The following is an 18,131-nucleotide window of genomic DNA, read 5'->3' on the forward strand; positions in this document are numbered from 1 at the left end:
ACAACTCGCTTTTGGATTTCCTGGAAACCGTAGAGTTATTGAGCACAGACGTTTAGAATGAAGAAAATAATAATCAACGAAAACAAACTTCAATTGAAAACAACTCCTTCACGCGGCAACAATCGTCAAAAAAGATGGAAGGTAAAATATATATTTTGATCCAAGTATTTTTCAAAGTATGCTCGAATAACTGTCGTGACTAATTCGCCCCGAATGTTCCCGATATCAGAAACTAAGCAGCGCTGAGTCTGGCTTAATGCTTGGATGGGTGACTGCCTGTAAATATAAGTTTGTTTTTTAGCAGGTAAGGCCTCACTGAGCTATATAACTCTACGTAGCGCTTTTTCAGAAGCGACCTGGCCACAATTGTTAGCTCAACAAAGGGGCTTATCACGTGGAAGTTTATAACAGCCAAATACTCCAAAGAAATGTTTATAAATGTTGAGGGAAAAACCGGGAGACCCGAAGAAAAATCCACGAGATCACGGGGAGAGAAACACGCAAACTCCAAATATACAGCAAGCGTCAGGGTCGGGATCGAACCCACGACCTCCTGCTTACCAGACGAGGTAGCTAGCATCTAGCCATGGCGGCGCTCCCCGGTGGTGAGATGTTAACCGGCACCCCATCAGGTGTTGTAGGCTGGGACTGAAATTTGGCCGTGAAATCGCGGTTTTGTAATTAATTATTGAATCGCTCTGTTGAATCTATCCGTACGGAGCTTTTAGAGCTTGGTCCTTCCATGCATTGTTTTTTTTATCCTTTGGCTACTCCAGTTTCTTCCCACAGGATAAACGCTCGTAAATTGATTCAGTCAAACATCCCAACCGAGGAACCCCAACTGAAACAGTATATTGAGGTTCATTCGGACTGTCCTCGATAAAAGATAAACAGGGGACGTATTATGACATTTTCAATCGTAGTATATTCCCCATAATAGAGGTTGTTTTTGGGTTAGATCTGCGTACATTTAAATGTGTCGTTAAATAACGAAACAGGAGGATTTTTAAGAACGAAACAGGAGCCTGATGACGCTAGTTGTAATTATTGGCGAAACGTTGTACTCAAATTGTAAATGTTGTGGATTTAATCTCCAACGCACCGGTGTGCTGTGCTAGTAACGAATTGGCCACGTTCTGTTTACGTGACAAACCTTACTAATTGGTGGCGGGTTTAACGACACATTTATATTTATGCGACCTAACCCAAAACCCTCTATTATGGATAATATCGGTCGCGAAAGCTTCCTACATGTTAAACAGTATAGTCCACGATGTATATTGTCCTCCGTTTGCTTGTGCCGTGAACCCTGGCAAACGTGAGTTTTTTTCACCGGACCGTATCTAACATCAAGCGATGGGGTGATATTTGAACCGGTCATTCGGGGCTCCCCAAAACCAAGACACTTCTCTTGACCGACACAGCTTGGGGGAGGCCTTCATCCAGCAGCGGATTGGCACAGTACTCGGCTACAGAATACACGAGGGCCACCGTCGATGTCCGTAGCACTCAGGGTGCTGATGCTCCCCAGTTTGTGTTTGACAGTTTCTGGACCAGGTTGACCCCTTGTTTTGGTCTTGGCGGCTACCTTTTTTTCAGGTGGAACGTGGAACGTTAGCGTACGGTCCAGCTTCACTCCGAGATTGGTTGGCGTGGGGCAGTGTCGCATGGTGTTGCCGCAGAAGGTCACTTTTAGAGAGTCAAGATGAAACGCAGTGGCTGTTGTTTCGTGGGGATTTGGCTTGAGCCTCCTTTTCTGGCGTTTAGGTCCTGATTCGGAGTAGATTCGATGCCGCTGAGGCAATTAAAGCAGAGGTAGGGAGAGCAGAGGGGAGTTCTGAGTGTGGAGTTGCTGGCGTGTGTGTTACCTGCTGTATGACCGTGTGCATTGCCTGTGGCTCATCAATAAAGAGACCTTTGCTGAACACCGCATGAGCCGAATCCCTTCAATAAGATGAAATTGCTTCCACCTCAGGGCGACTAGATTATCCACTATAAGTTACAGATGATTGGAAAAAAATCCACGTGCATATAATAGGATTCTTCATTGTGAAAGATTGGGGCTGCGTTACCATATTTAGTGCCCACCAGTAGCCCAGTGTGTAATACATCATCTGCACCTAGTTTACACAACAAAGGCTCATTCCTAACAGCGTGCTTCAGCCGCACAGAACCTCACAAAAATAATATTCAGGGCCTACCTTGGCTCCTCCCACCCTCAATCAGTATATTTACAAAAACTGTTTCTTAGAATTTCTCTCACTTGATACAGCTATCGTGCTGTGACGGTTCCACCTGAAGACGGAAGCTTGTGTTGCCTCCGAAACGTCGTGATTTTATTTTTATTTTTTATTTTACTTTCATTAATTTTAATTTTTTACCTACGTGACTTTACCGAAAAAAACCTAAGAATACTTAAAAAATGTTTTGCCGAATCCGTCGGTCAATGCGCAACTCGTGTAACCTCTGGCCCAGGAAAAGGCAATGATGCGACCGGGGAACAGGCGGAGGAAGGAGCGGCAGGGCGACAGCTTGTTCAGCGACGACGAGGTTCAGGATGCCGACGACGACAGCAAGTAAGGAGGGCGAACGCACGCAACCTCCATCGATTTCCCTCTACCAAGTCCACACAAGCTGGCCTCCATCCGGCTCCTCCAGAGACCAATGCCGAGCCGCGCAGCTGTCAAAACTCCACCGCGCATGAGGGTTCCTCTTTTGTGTTTTTGTGGCAGGCAGCATAAGGCAACTAAGCATGTGCTTGCCGGTTACGTCATGAGCAGATTTGTGATGACGCATTGCTCTGTACTGTAATGTAATAGCGTGTGCCTGTACACGTGATTGATGAACTCCATTTTGGGGGGATGAATCATTGCATACAAAGTGAGCATAAATGTAATTAACGATGATGATGATGATGTTCATGCTGACATGGATGATGGGGGGACGATACCAGAATCGTGATCCTGCTTCGTGATATTTATCAACTCGCTTTGTAGGGGGTGTGAGTGATCATCACATCCCAAGGACCTTCATGACAATGATGAACATGAAAAGGTTTTAGGCCGACGTTGATTGTATTTGACGAGAGTGACCATGATGATTATGGTGGTGCCATAGACATTGGCGGCAATGAAGATGATTGCAATGACCATGGTCACAATGGTCACAATTATTGTGATGGGAATGACGACGACGATAAGAGTGATAATGGCCACGGTGAACTGTAACTCCTCTGTGGAACAGGACGTGGCTGGGCCTGCCTGACCGCTCCCCGTCGCACCTGTCCGTGCGTAGCGACACTCAGTCGCTCCTCTCCCTGTCCGACGACCACCTCCCCGGCTCACCGCGACACCGGGGCGGCGCCTCCGACGGGGAGACGGGCGTTCAGGTGAGCACGCAAACGGGGAGCGTGACGTCAATGCGAGTTTGTGGCCGGTACCATCGCGTGGTTGCCATGGGCCTAGTAGCTCGGAACGAAATCGGGCCTCCTGTCCAATTTCCCACGGCGCCTGAACCCCCCCCCCGCCCCGCCCGGCCCATGGGGCCAGATGCAGTTGCACGTCCTGCACACTCTGTAGCTTTAAAGATGTAGGTGTGGGTAATCATGATTAAATTCACTCAGTTTGTTTTATACGTGTGGATAGCATATAAACAAGTTAGGACGACGTCACACACAAATCATTTGTCCACCTGTCTTGATGAGGGAGCAATGCTCCGGAAATGCTGCGGTGGTGTCGCACGTCGTCAGAGACGAACCCGACTTCATTCACACTGGGATGATGGTGTTGGCTGCAACCCGCTTGCACGCTTGTCAAGCCATCGACGTGTTTCATCAATGGGCCGTGTTTTCGAGAACTATAGATCATGAGATCCACATGATGCCTGGTGTGTATTCAGAGGATTTTGAAATTTCGACTGTGAAGCTGCCTAAATTTTGTCGCGTTGCCTATGAAGCGGGCTGCGGGGCTTTTTATCGTTTCTGAACGTTCTTGCACAGCGAGATGGCATGGCGCATTAAACCACTCACTCCATCTCCGCATCTAACCCGCCCGCGTTAAGTTGTGTAATTCCGTTCAATCGCCCATTTGCGACCAGAAGGACCTTTTAACATGGGTTGCGTCTTAACCGGGTTTTTTGGCTGGCACTGGTTAATCACACGGTGATGGTGCCTCCACGATGCGCAAGCTCACGGTGCCCCCTCCAGATTGCACCTATGCAGGGACAGCTCACCGAGTAGGCTGCCGCGTGTGCCATCGGTGTTCGTCTCTCTTGTATGTGGCCGTGGGTTGCGTCTGGAAGTAAAAAATAAAAATTCCTCCCACGCGTAAATAGCTTTGAAGCAAATTGGCCAAACATCCCGATCAGAACTGCTCACCCGCGGAATCAGGACTTGGTGACTCAGCGAGAGTTTCCTGTGTTACTACCGTCGCGCGAAAGGGTACACGGCGCACAAGAGCAAGAGCCTCGTTTATGCGGTCTGTTGAGCACGAAATGTAGCTTTTACGCGGGCCCAAACGCCCAAGAAATCTGTTGCCACCGGGGGCAGAGAGAGACGCGCGCTAAGTGAGTGCTTCACGGTCGAGTGAGCAAGCACTTGGCCTGTGCGTGGGCCTACCAGGGAGTGAGGGGGAGGAGGGAGTGTTCCGAATTTCCTTTTGAAGTATTAAACATTTCGTTGCGGTGATTTTCGCGAAGTTGTTATTTCGTATTGTACTTGTATTCCAGTGGTGCCTTCGGTGTTGTGTCATGAGATGAAGTGTCCATTGCGAGCTCTCGTAGAGCTTCGGTGCACTGCCCTGTGTTAGAGAACGGCCCGTGGAAGTAGATATCACGTAACTACTTTTTAGTTTGTTTTCCTTCCCCCGCACCTCCAATTAGCACGGTTGGCTAGATGATCCTTGAGCCAGTACCCCGGGGTACCATATAATACAAAATGGCCGAGGCAATTAAATATTTTATTTCTGGGACACTATTTTTTCCAGGGGTGTACTTAACTCCGCGACTGGGGTACCAATCAATCCGAAATCAGTGCCAATCCGCGATGTCGAAACGCAGCGAGGACGATTGCGCCGAAACCCTGAACGCTCGTACGCACCGTAGCGGTGCATCGTGTACAGCTCGTCGAGATAAGTCGATGGCCGCATCGCCGACCATCAACAGACTAAAAATTACTGCATCACGGACATTATATGAGAGCCCGGGTACCAGAGGTGGGACAAAGTCATTGTTATGCAAGTCCAAGTCGAGTCGCAAGTCATCAAATTCATGACTCGAGTCTGACTCGAGTCCAAGTCACATGACTCGAGTCCACATCTCATAGGTGGGACAAAGTCATTGTTATGCAAGTCCAAGTCGAGTCGCAAGTCATCAAATTCATGACTCGAGTCTGACTCGAGTCCAAGTCACATGACTCGAGTCCACACCTCTGCCGGGTACTATGGTACCCCGGGGTACCGCCATAAGGTTCATATATATCGCGAAAGAAGTTCAATGCACATACGTACGTTAACACTTCATCTCATCACTTACTTTTTCTTTCTCTCGATGCAGTCGTGTAGAGTTCTAGATGCGATTCGCGGATAGCCAAAAATGGCGGATAGCAAGTTCGCGAACAAAAAGGGAACACTGTACATGGAGCCGATGTCAGCCCGCACGCATGCTTGTCAATGGGGACCGGTTAATTCCTCTCCCTCATTCTTTGCTTATTCCGCTCGGACGTAGCTGTCCAGGGAAATCTGCAAGTCTTTCCTGCACATTAAAAGTCCTGACCTTGGGTCAGTTGCGTAATAATAACGCTGCGCTCAAGGCAACTCCTTCACATTCAGTTCTCCCCTCTTCTGGCATCCTCAGATGTTCTCCCGCCCGTGATGTGTCCCGTTATATTTGTGCCTCGGTGACCTCGGTCCGCGTCACCCCAACGGTTTTTGTTTGTTGGTATTTTGTTTGGCTGCTCGCAGGGAAACGGCACGGCCGGGTCGTCCCCGTGCTTCCGCGTGCCGAATAGCGGCAGCGCCGGCTGGTTCCATTTCTCGGCGCCGGACCTTGCCGGCCCCGTGCCGCTCTCCAAGGCCGGCTGGCTCGACAAGCAGCCGCCCGGATCGTGAGTGCCGCTCAACAACGTGCTTGTGTTGTGGTTCTAGATTTGAAGCTTTCGTGACTGCAAGGATTCATACTCTTAGGTTTTTTTCGGTAAAGTCACGTAGGTAAAAATAACAAAATAAATAATAATAAATATTAATAGAAATAAAATAATAAATCACGACGTTTCGGAGGCAACACAAGTCTCCGTCATCAGGTGGGACCGTCACAGCTAAATTTACTGTATCAAATTCATTAGGTATCAAATTCATCAGGTGGGACCGTCACAGCTAAATTTACTGTATCAGTAAATTTAGCTGTGACGGTCCCACCTGATGAATTTACTGTATCAGTAAATTTAGCTGTGACGGTCCCACCTGATGACGGAGACTTGTGTTGGCTCCGAAACGTCGTGATTTATTATTTTATTTCTATTAATATTTTTATAATTTATTTTTATTTTTACCTACCTTGTTTTCGTTGTCGTCGTTGTTGTTGTAGAGGAGCGGCGGTGCAGCGGTGAGCGCACTGCACTAAGAACCCAGCAGCCCGAGTTCGATTCCCGATCACGGCCAACACCGGTGACGATTATCTGAACCGGTCCTGGGTCTTCCCTAGGTCGACTCAGCTTCAAATGAGTACCTGGTGCGGTGTGTAAACATCGCCACTAGGGAGAGAAAGGCGGCCGGGCGTGGTGCTGGCCACCGACCCCCTCGTGTGCCATGCCGGCCTTCATAGGCGCTCGCTAACAGCACTTGCCCCAACAGTCTGTTAAAGCTACACGGGGGATCTTTGTCTTTGTTTATATATACCCTGGCCGGTTTACCTCAATGTGCAATGATTACCTTAAATGTGCGCAACGCTTTCTCTCGCAGCATGTTACTGTGAATGTTTTGAAATTAATATCAACATTGAACAAGACCCGCCATCTTGTTGAATATCGGTAAATATTCGTGAGGTAAATTGTTTTCACATCTCCCGCAATGCGGTCGGTGCACTCTGATTTCGCTTTGAATTTTTTCTCGCGGTCTTTTATTTGGTTTTACTCGAGGTCGTCGTTTTGGTGACCGAGGTCACCTCTCAAGGTCACCTCTCGAGGTCACCTTTCGCAGATTGAGACTTTCCCGACCTCTTAGGAGTTCTAACCTGGTGAAACAAAATAAACTAAAGCTGTTGTCGTCAGCCGGCGACTTCACACTGCTCGGCAATTCTTCCCTCGCTGTTATTTCACAGTGGATACCGATTCCAGCGGCGCTGGGTCAAGTTCGAGGGCGATTACCTGACGTACTACAACAACGAGAAGGTGAGACGCTGCAACATCGCCGCTGCATTCAAAACATTTATAGACGGTGCATTGGAAGTGGCCGATGTTTAAATGTAAAAATGTTTTCACTGACTAGCTTCAAACCCAGAACACGCAGATACTGGCAAGAGCAAATTACTTGCTGGATTCCCTCCACCCGATTAATGAAGAGGTGACTCGGAGTTGACAAATGTGATGCCGTGCAGGCAGGTGCAAGTTCATCAAACTCGCTTTACTTCCTCATCCCTTGTGCATATTCCTTAGTGTGTGCGGAACTTAGAGGTGGCTTGGTGTCTCAGAAGTCGGGAGACACTGCGCTGATACCACTGACGCCGTGGGTTCGATTCTGGGTGCCTTTTGCCCCGCGATTAAATCTAATTCTCGGGTGTAGAGGGTTGATGGTCTCAGCTCGCTTACAAATGATTGCATATGAAGCTGTTTTATATATAGATATATTTGTAATTCCACAGAGTCAGTAGATGTATTTATATGGTTTGTGCGGTCACATAGCCTCGCTGTCACGCGTTCGCCACTCGACGCGGAAGTTTACGGTTCGAAATCTCGCGGCCAACCTGGTAACAGTCTTCTTGGTTCTTTCGGTAAAGTCACGTAGAATGGAAATAATAAAATAATAAAAATAAAACATAATTAAAAAATTCTCACGACGTTTCGGCCACAACGCAAGCAGCCGTCCTCAGGTGAAGAACAGGTCTGTCGAGGAGACAGAGTCTGAATGACTCTGTTCTCCACCTGAGGACGGCTGCTTGCGTTGTGGCCGAAACGTCGTGAGAATTTTTTTGTTATGTTTTATTTTTATTGTTTCCATTCTACGTGACTTTACCGAAAGAACCAAGAAGATGAATCCCTGCAGTCACGAAAGCTTTAAATTGAAACTGGTAACAGTCGTTATACACCGCACGCCGCCTGATTCACGGCAGACGCTAACAATCGCCTGACCTCATTCGCAAGAGCAGACCCTTGTGTGGTGGCGTCAGGGTCTAAATTTGCCACATTTGTAAATTATATGCATGTTACTCAATTAGGATTATTCATAACAATCATTGCCCCGCCTCCCCCCACTGTAGACTATTTCCCCAGCTCACTCTTGCAATCCTGGTCTCCTCATCATCACTTCTGCGGCCACTAGAGGCGCTGACCGTTCACGGCGATGTTTTAAAAACAAAAATCATTGTCGAATCGAATGACAACCCTGAATGGTGGCAATTTACCGCACCCCCCAGTAGAAGAGGAATCTTTCCACGCCTTAATTGTTGCAATGCACCTCCGATGAGCACGGTTGGCTACGTACGATGCGAAATAAATTCAAAATACATCATGCAAACCGCGCGTTCTCGCGGCCCGTGCTTGGCTGCATGCTCCAGGAAGTTTACTCCAAGGGCGTGATCCACATTTCCGCCATCCTCCGGGTGGACTCCACGTCGTCCGACGCCAAGTTCGAAGTGCGCACGCCTCACCGGACGTTCACCTTCCGGGCCGACACGGAAGGCAAGTGCCCGATCGGAGGTCCGGGGTCGGCCGTTTTGGGCCCTCGGGGTCGTTGGCGGCAGCGTTGGCACGGCGCCGCGGCTGACCTGACATCGCCTCTCGCACTTTGGAGCCTGTGTGCGCGATGTGAAACTGGGCAGGCAGGCAGACAGGCAGACAGGCAGGCAAGCGGTGCACAGCCTTACTAAAGAGCGTACTCCTTGCCGTGATGTACACCACATCGGGCAACACAGCTACGCCGCACCTATTAAACTTAATGATTACACTATTGTTATTTTACCAGTTAAGGCCCAGTGAGCTGCATTGCTCTTTTTCAGAAGAGGGCCTGGCCATAAATGATAGCTCACCGAAGTGGCTTATCACGTGGGATTTTCTAGCCGCCAAATACTCAAAACGCGTGTTCTTGAGACCAGCGGAGGCACGGCATCTCACGTTAAACTGTCGTTAATTGTCGTTTGGTGTTTTTTTCTCAGCAAACCAGAATGTTAAAAAGCAAGACATTTTATTCATAATCAACGTTTTTGGGTTTAGATCGCGTTATTTAAAAATGTGTCGTAACCCTCCACCACCCGACACGGCCAATCAGTAAAAAAGTGTCACGTTGACAAAAGACAAATAGTTCACTGCTTTAGCCCACCGGTGTGTTGAAGCGTGAAACCACAACATTTACAATTTGAGTACGACGTTTCGCTGGTAATTGCATCCAGCATCATCGGGCAATTCGCCAGAATACTATATTATGTTTGTCAATTTTTTTGTTGCTTTTTACCATTCCAGGGGTTTTGATATAAAAAAAGGAATCTATTGACGTATTTTGTCCACGTGAAAACTTTGACCACGAGACAACTTTGACCACGTGACAAAACTTTGATTTGATTGCCTCTGTCGGGTGGTGGAGGGTGTGTCTGAACATTTGCATTGTACCTGCACGATGACCTAACCCAGAGGTAACTATGAATCGTAACATTGGTTGTGAAAGACTACGTGTGAAATTAATCCCGAGCAGAATATAATTGTGATGCCCTGTCTTTATCCGGGAGGGTTCTATCCTATGATGTTCGGTAATGTGTAAGGAAATCAGGGTGCAAGGAGAAAACCCATACAGTCGAGTGGAAAAAAAATCCTCAGTTTCGTACAAATAGATGAAAGAACCTGATGCTGTGCTGCCTTCTCTTATCTAAAAAATGGTTGCAGGTTTCCATGAGGTAATTGCGTACAACGAATATGAACTGAGAATAAGCTAAATATTAGACATGTTAGTTGATGCATGCACCGTGATCATGACCACCGGATGACTCCTTACGATTTTGCCTGTGATGAAGCGGTCACAAATGGTGACCTTTGTCAATACAAATATTGGGGTTTAATATATTGCTCCTGCTCGTGCGTTTGTGTGCGTGCGCGTGCGTGGCCTGTCTGCTCTGTGTGTGTGTGCCCGTGTGTTGGTGCGTCCATCCGTGTGTGCGCTGGTGCGTGCGTTGGTGCGTGCGTTGGTGCGTGCTTGCCTGCATGCGCGTCACAGCTGAGAAGTGCGAGTGGGTGTCGGTGCTGCAGAGGGCGGCCCGCGAGCGCCGAGAACTCGGGGCGGCGTCGCCCGCGCCGCCCTCCGTCTCCGCCGCGTCCCCCGTGGCGACGTCGCCCTACCGGCCGCCACCGTGCGAGCGCTCCGGCTTCCTGGAGCTCAAGGGTTGCCGCCAGGCCCTCTTCGTGGCCGTAGCCGGAGAGAGGACGTGGCTCTACAAGAACCGGCAGGCGAGTCCCGTCCCCCGCCCCCCCGCCGCCCCCCCTAGAGGATCGGCGCAGCTGTCCCCACCGGTGGCGCTGGGGATGGGGGGGGGAAGTCGCGCGAAAAAATAAACTCGGGAACGACAAAACAATGACACGCTGCGACGAAAACAACGATGCGGTCACTTGGGCGACAGCGGAAACGGGCCGTGTTTGTCGTGGAAATATGTTTTACGTCAATAATAATTTGAGTGTGACTTCTCTTGTTTTAGCGTCGACATGAAGGGGGGGGGGGGCGCCGCTAGCCAGATCCTGTTATCCGCAACAAATAACTCCTGATATCTGCACGGTGATCAGCAAATCGACACGGACGATGGAGTGAATTTGCTGTCTCTTCAACAGTACCCGCATTTGCGCGCCAAAAAATGCAGACAATAGGATGGATTTAGAACATTTGGGATACCACTGCAAGGTGGCTTTCATCCGTGGATAACCAAGGACGTGATGCATTATGGAGACCGCTTGAAGGGATGGCCAGAAGTAGTTCTGTGACATCGCCTTCGGCGGGCCTTCCTCTGCTACACGGGTTGATGCGCCGCCACTTTGTGAGAGGTCCCAGTGATATCACGACAGGACACGGAGAGCTCAATATGAACAAGACCGGCCCATGACCAAATAACCTGCAATGTTTCCCGCTGTCGTCAGATCCTGATAGCTAGGCGGGATTAGGGTTAGGGCAGTGCTTGGATGACCGGCCGCCTTGCACGAAACAGGCTTTTGCGGGACTACATGAGAGCCAGCAGAGGGCATTGCACCAGATTCCATTGTTGCACTGTTAGATGCTTTCACGTTTAAGCCACCCACCTTCAACAAATATGCTCAAATATCCCCCACGACCGGTGTGAGATAATATTATTTTAGACCCTGGGGCCAAAATGTTACTTGTTATTTTAACCCCAAGGTACAAATTCTGTTGCAAAAATATGCTTTCCGCCCACCTACCCTTGGGGTCAAAATGAGGGTTAGGGTTCTCTACCTCCGTGGTCGGAATTAGGCCGAGCGGTTAAAGTACCACAGGTTTCAAATAATACATCGTATTCTAAGCCCCTGGATTCAGAATTCTACGGCCGTCAAAATCCTGTCTTACACCGGCATGGCGTAAGGAAGGCCCTCATCTGGGCAAATCCTCCTTTCCGCTCACGGCTAAAAGATCGCGGGCATACGCTGCCCGCTTTTCCCTTGCAACAGGACTTCCACACGGGGGTGGGCATCACGGCGATCGACATGAACGTGGCGACGGTCAAAGACGTCGATCGGCGTTCCTTCGAGCTCACCACGCCCTACAAGACCTTCATGTGAGTCTCGCTCACGGCCGAGTAGTTAGCGCGGTTCGCCGCTTGTTTGCGGTTGGATTGTGTACAGCGCGAAAGAAGTTCGGCGTACATACGTACGTTTGTGTTTCGGGCCCAGCAGCCGCCCTCGTCAATACTCTGCGGCGTGTGTTTGCTAAAAATGCGCGCCTGTCTGCTGCTTTACGTTCACATTGGCCGTTACAGGTTCCTTGCCGTTTATTCGTAAAAGATTAGGCTGCGTTCGCAAGCATTCGAAAATTGCTGTTGTTGCAAATGACCCAAGTGGGTAGCAATCCAACTTCTCTGGCTTCTGTATATGCTGTGAGGAAGAGCAACTGCTGAAACGTCTCCTCTTATCTACTTTTCCATTTCAGGCCACTATTTTCTTGACAAGTGTGCTGACGTGTTTTGTTGTAATCGGGGAGGGCTACTTAGCAACATCGCCACCCCCGCAGACTGCATCCCTTTGTGATAGCCTCCTGCGATAAGAATGGTGTCACTACCAAATGTACTTCTTTTTCAGGAGGGTTCTGCTGCTGCGTTGGGTTTTATATTTCAAGATGTTTTCAGCCAATTACGTAAGAAGTTTTTTAAAAAATTCCGCACCTCCGATCAGCACGGTTGGCTACGTACGGTGCGAAAGAAGTTCAACGTACATATGCATGTACAATTAATGGTGGTTGTTTATTACACATGTGGGGAGGTAACCGGAGCACCCGGAGTAAACTCACGCGTGCGAGCGGGCAACACTCTGTCCCCGAACAGGCGGAATCAGATGGCGATTAGTCCACTTGCTGTACTGCCTTCTCCTGGAGAGCCAGGGCGTAGCACCTCGGTGCTCACAGGAAGGGAGTTTCACAACATTTGTGAGATGATCCGCCAACCCTCGCTGGCTCCACAGTGCTGGATTACGGGCGTACACCACCGGGACGTAAATTAGTTGGTGTTGTCCATCTGTTTGTACCGGAGGTGCGGGAAACAATATCTTTCTTACAGATGATTTGATACTAAACTAAAATTTTTTTTTTTTAATAGATAAGACCCACTGAGCTACATAGCTCTTTTTCAGAAGCGACCTGGCCACAAATGATAGCCCAATGAAGTGGCTTATCATGTGTAAATTTATAGGAGCCCAATACTCTAAACGCATGTTTCTAAATGTGGAGGGAATAATCCACACGGCCACGGGGAGAGAAACACGAAAACTCCCATATACAGGCGTCATGGTCGGAATCGAACCCACGACCTCTTGTATACCAGGCGAGGGAGATAACATCTCGCCACCACAGTGACACCTAGAGCACAACACGCTGTGGCTATTCGGGACATGACCCCGACGGATCTTTTTTTTAACAACGATCAGCCTCTACGTAAACGCTTAGCACCGAGATTAAACCGAGTTCTCGAGTGTAGAGGGTTGATGGTCTCAGCTCGCTTACAAATGATTGCATATGAAGCTGTTTTATATATAGATACATTTGTAATTCCACAGAGTCAATACATTTATTTATATGGTTTGTGCGGTCACATAGCCTCGCAGTCACGCGTTTGCCACTCTTCGCAGAAGTTTACGGTTCGAAATCTCGCGGCCAACCTGGTGACAGTCGTTATACACCGCACGCCGCCTGATTCACGGCAGACGCTAACAATCCCCTGACCTCATTCGCAAGAGCAGACCGACTAACAGAAACGTGACGCGATGGTACCGACGTAGCTTCACGGTGGACGTGGAGGCGGACAAGGAGGAGTGGATGGAGGCGCTGCGCGAGAGCACCGCCGAGGCCCTGTCGACCCACGACATCGCCGACCGCATCTGGGCCCTCCCGGCAAACCGCCTCTGCGCCGACTGCGGCGCCGCCAAGCCCGCGTGGGCCTCCATCAACCTGTGCGTCGTCATCTGCAAGCTGTGCGCGGGTGAGCACGCGCGCGGGCAGCGGAGAGGCGTTGCGATCGCGCGAGGAATCATGCAGCTGTGAGGGGCAGGGGGGCAGCGGTGGAGGGCGATGTTTGGTTTTGTGACGTATCATCGGTTGAGTGATTCAGCCCCTCCGGCAGTTCGATGGAGCATTGTTATTAAATGGACTTTCTAACCCGCCCATACTTGACATCCGTGAAAAAGAGCTTCATAGCTCATCGGATTCCTCGAGTATAAATAAAGATTCTGATGTAATCTGAAGGTTCAGGTGACTGCTTAATGACGGTGGAAGAGCGACCATCATTGTAACATTAAAGCTAGAACAACCTGATTAAACTGGAGGATTGTTGTCACCTGATCGGAGGGGCGGTGGGGGAGGTTACAGTACTGTTTGGGACGTCACTCACCGCTGATGCTTTGCTTGGTCAGGAATCAAATGGAATCGAACCCGGGTCGCCGGATTCGTAGCGCAGTGTATGAACTAATCTACCTCTGCTCCTCTTTAGAGCAAGGCTAAATACATTATTTAGGATGCGCAAAGAAGAAGGTCCATTGCCCGAAATGTTGCCTGTTATATATATTCATTAATGATTATGGATATATTGATATTTAATGTTAAATAAGCGTCGTGTGTATTCATTACAACCCCCTGCCCGCTGTTCAAGGTGAGCAGCACTATTGGAAGTGGAGTTGCCTGACAGTGCACCTGCCCCTCTCTCCTCCCGCAGGCCAGCACCGAGCCTTGGGGCCTAACATCTCCAAGGTGCGGAGCCTCAAAATGGACAAGAAGATCTGGACGGACGATTTGATCGAGGCAAGCGTGGTTGTCTTCTAACTTGATTTTGTAATAATCTTCACCGTATTGTTCTGTTTCTCATACATGGAAGCGATCGTGACTGACTTGATCGATTATGTCAATTATATGTATACTTTAGAAGGGTTATAATTTACCGCACACACAAAAAAAAACATCATGTAAAAAAATATTTAAAATTTGGTTAGGTATTGAATTTATCTTTATCCTGCTCCAAGAATTTTCTAGACAGACGAACGGACAGAGCATATCCATCCTCGAGTCTGAGCCAGTTTTGCAACGGACTGTAAATTGTTATTCCAAAGAGCTTAGTGTGCGTGCTCTGCTCGCGTGCGTGATGGACCTGACTCACACGCGTGTGCACCAACAAATGTTCAGGCTTACCAACTCATCAATACTGTGTCGACTTCGTTTGAAAAGTGTAAAAACATTGTTCCCTGCCCCCGCCGCTGCGCTGTGCCACCACAGCTCTTTGTCCAAATCGGGAACGAGCGGGTGAACGAGTTCTGGGCTGCGAACGTCCCTCCCAGCGAGGAGATCGACCCCGCCTCGATGCCCAATGAGCGCCGGGAATTCGTCGTCGCCAAGTACCGCAGCGGGAAATACCGGCGCTACCACGAGTTCTTCGGGGACCAGGCCGAGCTCAACCGGGTGAGCGGAGCTCGCTCCACAGAGCCAAGTGGAACGTGGCCGAGATTGCTTGACGATCACCTGCTCCGTCGTCGTCATCGTACAACTATTTAATATATTTAACGGTGTCATTGACCTTAGACTTCCAAGAGCAGAGGGTAATAGATTGCTGAGAATAATGACATTTAAATAAATCAATGATGATTATATGATGATAAAGAGGTGGGCAGCAGAGGGCGGTGATGATGATGATGATCATTCAAATCATCATCACTGCCTTCTGCTGTTCACCAGTGATAATGATGATCATCATCATTATCACTGCCCTCTGCTGCCCACCACGTAGCCCGATATCCAAGTTGCCTGCACGAGCATCAAGGCCGGTGACCTGTGAACTCGCCGCGACGGGACCTCTGTGGGTTTGACGCGTGGCGGGCCCGCAGGCGCTGTGCTCGGCGGTGGTGACCTCGGAAGTGCTGGAGAGCATGGCGCTGGTGTTCTGCGGCGCCGACGTCACCGGCGCTCCGGGGTGCAGCCCGGACGACGACCCGCTCCTCCTGGCCGAGCAGGCCGGCCAGAAGCTCCAGCTGCAGATGCTGCTGCACAACCGTAACCTGGGTGCGCACGCACACAGACAAAGACAAAGATCACCCGTATAGCCTTAACGGACTTTTGGGGCAAGTGCTGTTAGCAAGCACCTATGAAGGTCGGCCCGCCACACTAGGAGGTGGGTGGCCAACCCCACGCCCGGCCGGGAAACCTGTAAATCTATATATATATACTGCTGATGGTTTTGTCACGGGTGTTATAATCCCGCTTAGCTGGGCACACGCCTCCTCTCAGCTACTGCCATTGTTGACTTAGTGTTTGCGCGCTGCCCCCTGCCGCCCTGCAGACACGAACAAGCCGGAGCCCGTCGTTGGCAACCGCTCCATCGCGCACACCTCCGGGACTCCCTTCTGCACGGGATACCTGCACAAGGCGTCGACTTCCAGCAAGGCCGTGACGGAGCCGCGCGCCAGGGACGGTGAGGAAACTGGGGGCCGGTGGCCGCGAGCCGGCGTTTCGCCGCTCGTTTGGAGACTGTTTCGCGGTTCGAACCACCCAGGTGACCACCCTGCTTAGCACAAGGAGTGCGCGCCGTCCGCTTCGCAGTGGACGTTCAAGCGCTCTTTGTGACGGTCGTGACGCGTTTCCCGTGCCGTGTCGTCGGCGCGCGCGCAGACTTCAGCCGCCGGCGCTGCGTCCTCGAGGCCGGGGTCCTGAGCTACTTCGACAGCGACCGCAGCGTGGCGCCCAGCGGCAAGATCGACCTTCAGACCCTGAGCTGCCTCGCGCTCACCTCCCCCGACTCGGACGTGCGGCACGGGTGAGCCAGCGACGACCCGGGCACGGCGGGTGCCACTTCCGTTCAGGTCGCCCGTTCGCCGATTGCCCTTAGAATGTCCCGATGCAGGAGGCTCCTGAAAGAGAATACTGAGAGAGCCAGTGATGCCCTGCAGCTAAGGTTGTGCGCCTCGTCAATGTGATCAAACTCTATCTAATTTTGAGTGTTCGGTTTTGTTGCTATTGCTCGTTTTGGAAACTGGCCAAATTGGTCAAAGGGTTACTGAAAACACCTCGATCGAAAACCAGGCACCAACTGGATAAGCTTTCTCGACCGAGGAGCTGACGTCATATGCCATGCGCATGCCTCAACCCCCCCCCCACGTGACGTCATTACGCGTGACGTCATCTCGACTCTTTACGCGGCTCCAGCGGTAACGCGATTACCACCGGTTAAATCCTTCCGAGGACAAAACGCACGGTTGGAAAACGTTGCGGAACTCGTGCGTGCGCGCAGTGGTGTCGAGCTTTGCGCGCCCCACGGCCGGTCTGCCCTGCAGGTTCCCGTACACGATGGAGCTGTACGCGCGGCAGGGCGACTCCGAGAAGGTCTACCTCTTCGGCACGGACAGCGAGGAGATGAACAAGGAGTGGAGCACGGCCGTCATGCAGGTTCGTCGCCCCAGGCCCGGCCGAGTGAAGTCCTTCCCGGGGCCCCCGGGGCCTCCCGTGGCACCGTCAGACAGACCGCCCACCCCCCTGAGATGGCCAGATGGCCAGGGTCGGAGAGGCTAACCGATCCTGGATTTGAACTTTGGTTTCAGTCGCACGTTATTATACCATGCTCTCAAGTGCAATGAGTTGACATCCTACTACTCCGTCCCATCCCATCCTCTACGCCCCCAGTCTCTACCGTCCCTCTTTGTGCCTCCCTCGCCCTGTGGCCAGTCTCAGGCCTTACCTGGTAAAATATGAAATAAAAATCATAGTTGGTAAATATATACACACACACGCACGATGTAGCGTCGTCAACACGGAGAGTCGCCGTGCGTGTCGCGAGCAGGCGTTCGTTTCGGCGGCGGAGCTGGGCTCCGGCGGGCTCATGCCACTGGGCTTGGAGCGCGTGGGCCGCGCCAGCCTGCGGGATGGCTGCGCTCGCGAGGCTCGTCAGGGCTGGCTGGCGCTCGCCGGCCCCTGCCTGCACTTCCGCGCTGAGCCCACGCTCGGCGACGGAAAGACGACGGCGCTGGCGCCGCTGCGGCCATCGCCCGTCGAGACGCTGCAGCTCAACAAGCTCCAGGAGCTGGGTGAGCGCTCGCTGCCCCGGTCGCGCAAAACGGTTCATCACCAACCACCGTCGCCATCACCGCAATTATCGCCATCACCACCATCATCGCTATCATCATCATCACCATCATCATCATCATTGATCAATTGATTGGTGATTTCGAAAAGTGTATTGGTTTAGCCATGTTTGTTTGT

General features: G+C 50.7%; 1 protein-coding gene across 8 annotated transcripts in view; it reads left to right on the top strand.

Annotated features, from left to right (window-relative positions):
* The window catches only part of LOC144937633 (arf-GAP with Rho-GAP domain, ANK repeat and PH domain-containing protein 1-like), an 86,573-nt gene that overhangs the window by 55,263 nt on the left and 13,179 nt on the right, over positions 1–18,131 (top strand). For all 8 annotated transcript variants that reach the window (XM_078864987.1, XM_078864988.1, XM_078864989.1 and 5 more), the window contains 15 exons: positions 2,476–2,576; positions 3,244–3,388; positions 5,958–6,100; positions 7,312–7,381; positions 8,764–8,887; positions 10,410–10,639; positions 11,861–11,967; positions 13,679–13,878; positions 14,608–14,693; positions 15,162–15,344; positions 15,767–15,941; positions 16,219–16,350; positions 16,548–16,692; positions 17,210–17,321; positions 17,713–17,956. In XM_078864987.1, coding sequence (XP_078721113.1) covers positions 2,476–2,576; positions 3,244–3,388; positions 5,958–6,100; positions 7,312–7,381; positions 8,764–8,887; positions 10,410–10,639; positions 11,861–11,967; positions 13,679–13,878; positions 14,608–14,693; positions 15,162–15,344; positions 15,767–15,941; positions 16,219–16,350; positions 16,548–16,692; positions 17,210–17,321; positions 17,713–17,956 — 2,197 coding nt within the window. The remainder of the gene's footprint in view (positions 1–2,475; positions 2,577–3,243; positions 3,389–5,957; positions 6,101–7,311; positions 7,382–8,763; positions 8,888–10,409; positions 10,640–11,860; positions 11,968–13,678; positions 13,879–14,607; positions 14,694–15,161; positions 15,345–15,766; positions 15,942–16,218; positions 16,351–16,547; positions 16,693–17,209; positions 17,322–17,712; positions 17,957–18,131) is intronic.

Source organism: Lampetra fluviatilis, chromosome 19 (genome assembly GCF_964198595.1).
Source record: "Lampetra fluviatilis chromosome 19, kcLamFluv1.1, whole genome shotgun sequence".
NCBI classification, from domain to species: Eukaryota; Metazoa; Chordata; class Hyperoartia; order Petromyzontiformes; family Petromyzontidae; genus Lampetra; species Lampetra fluviatilis.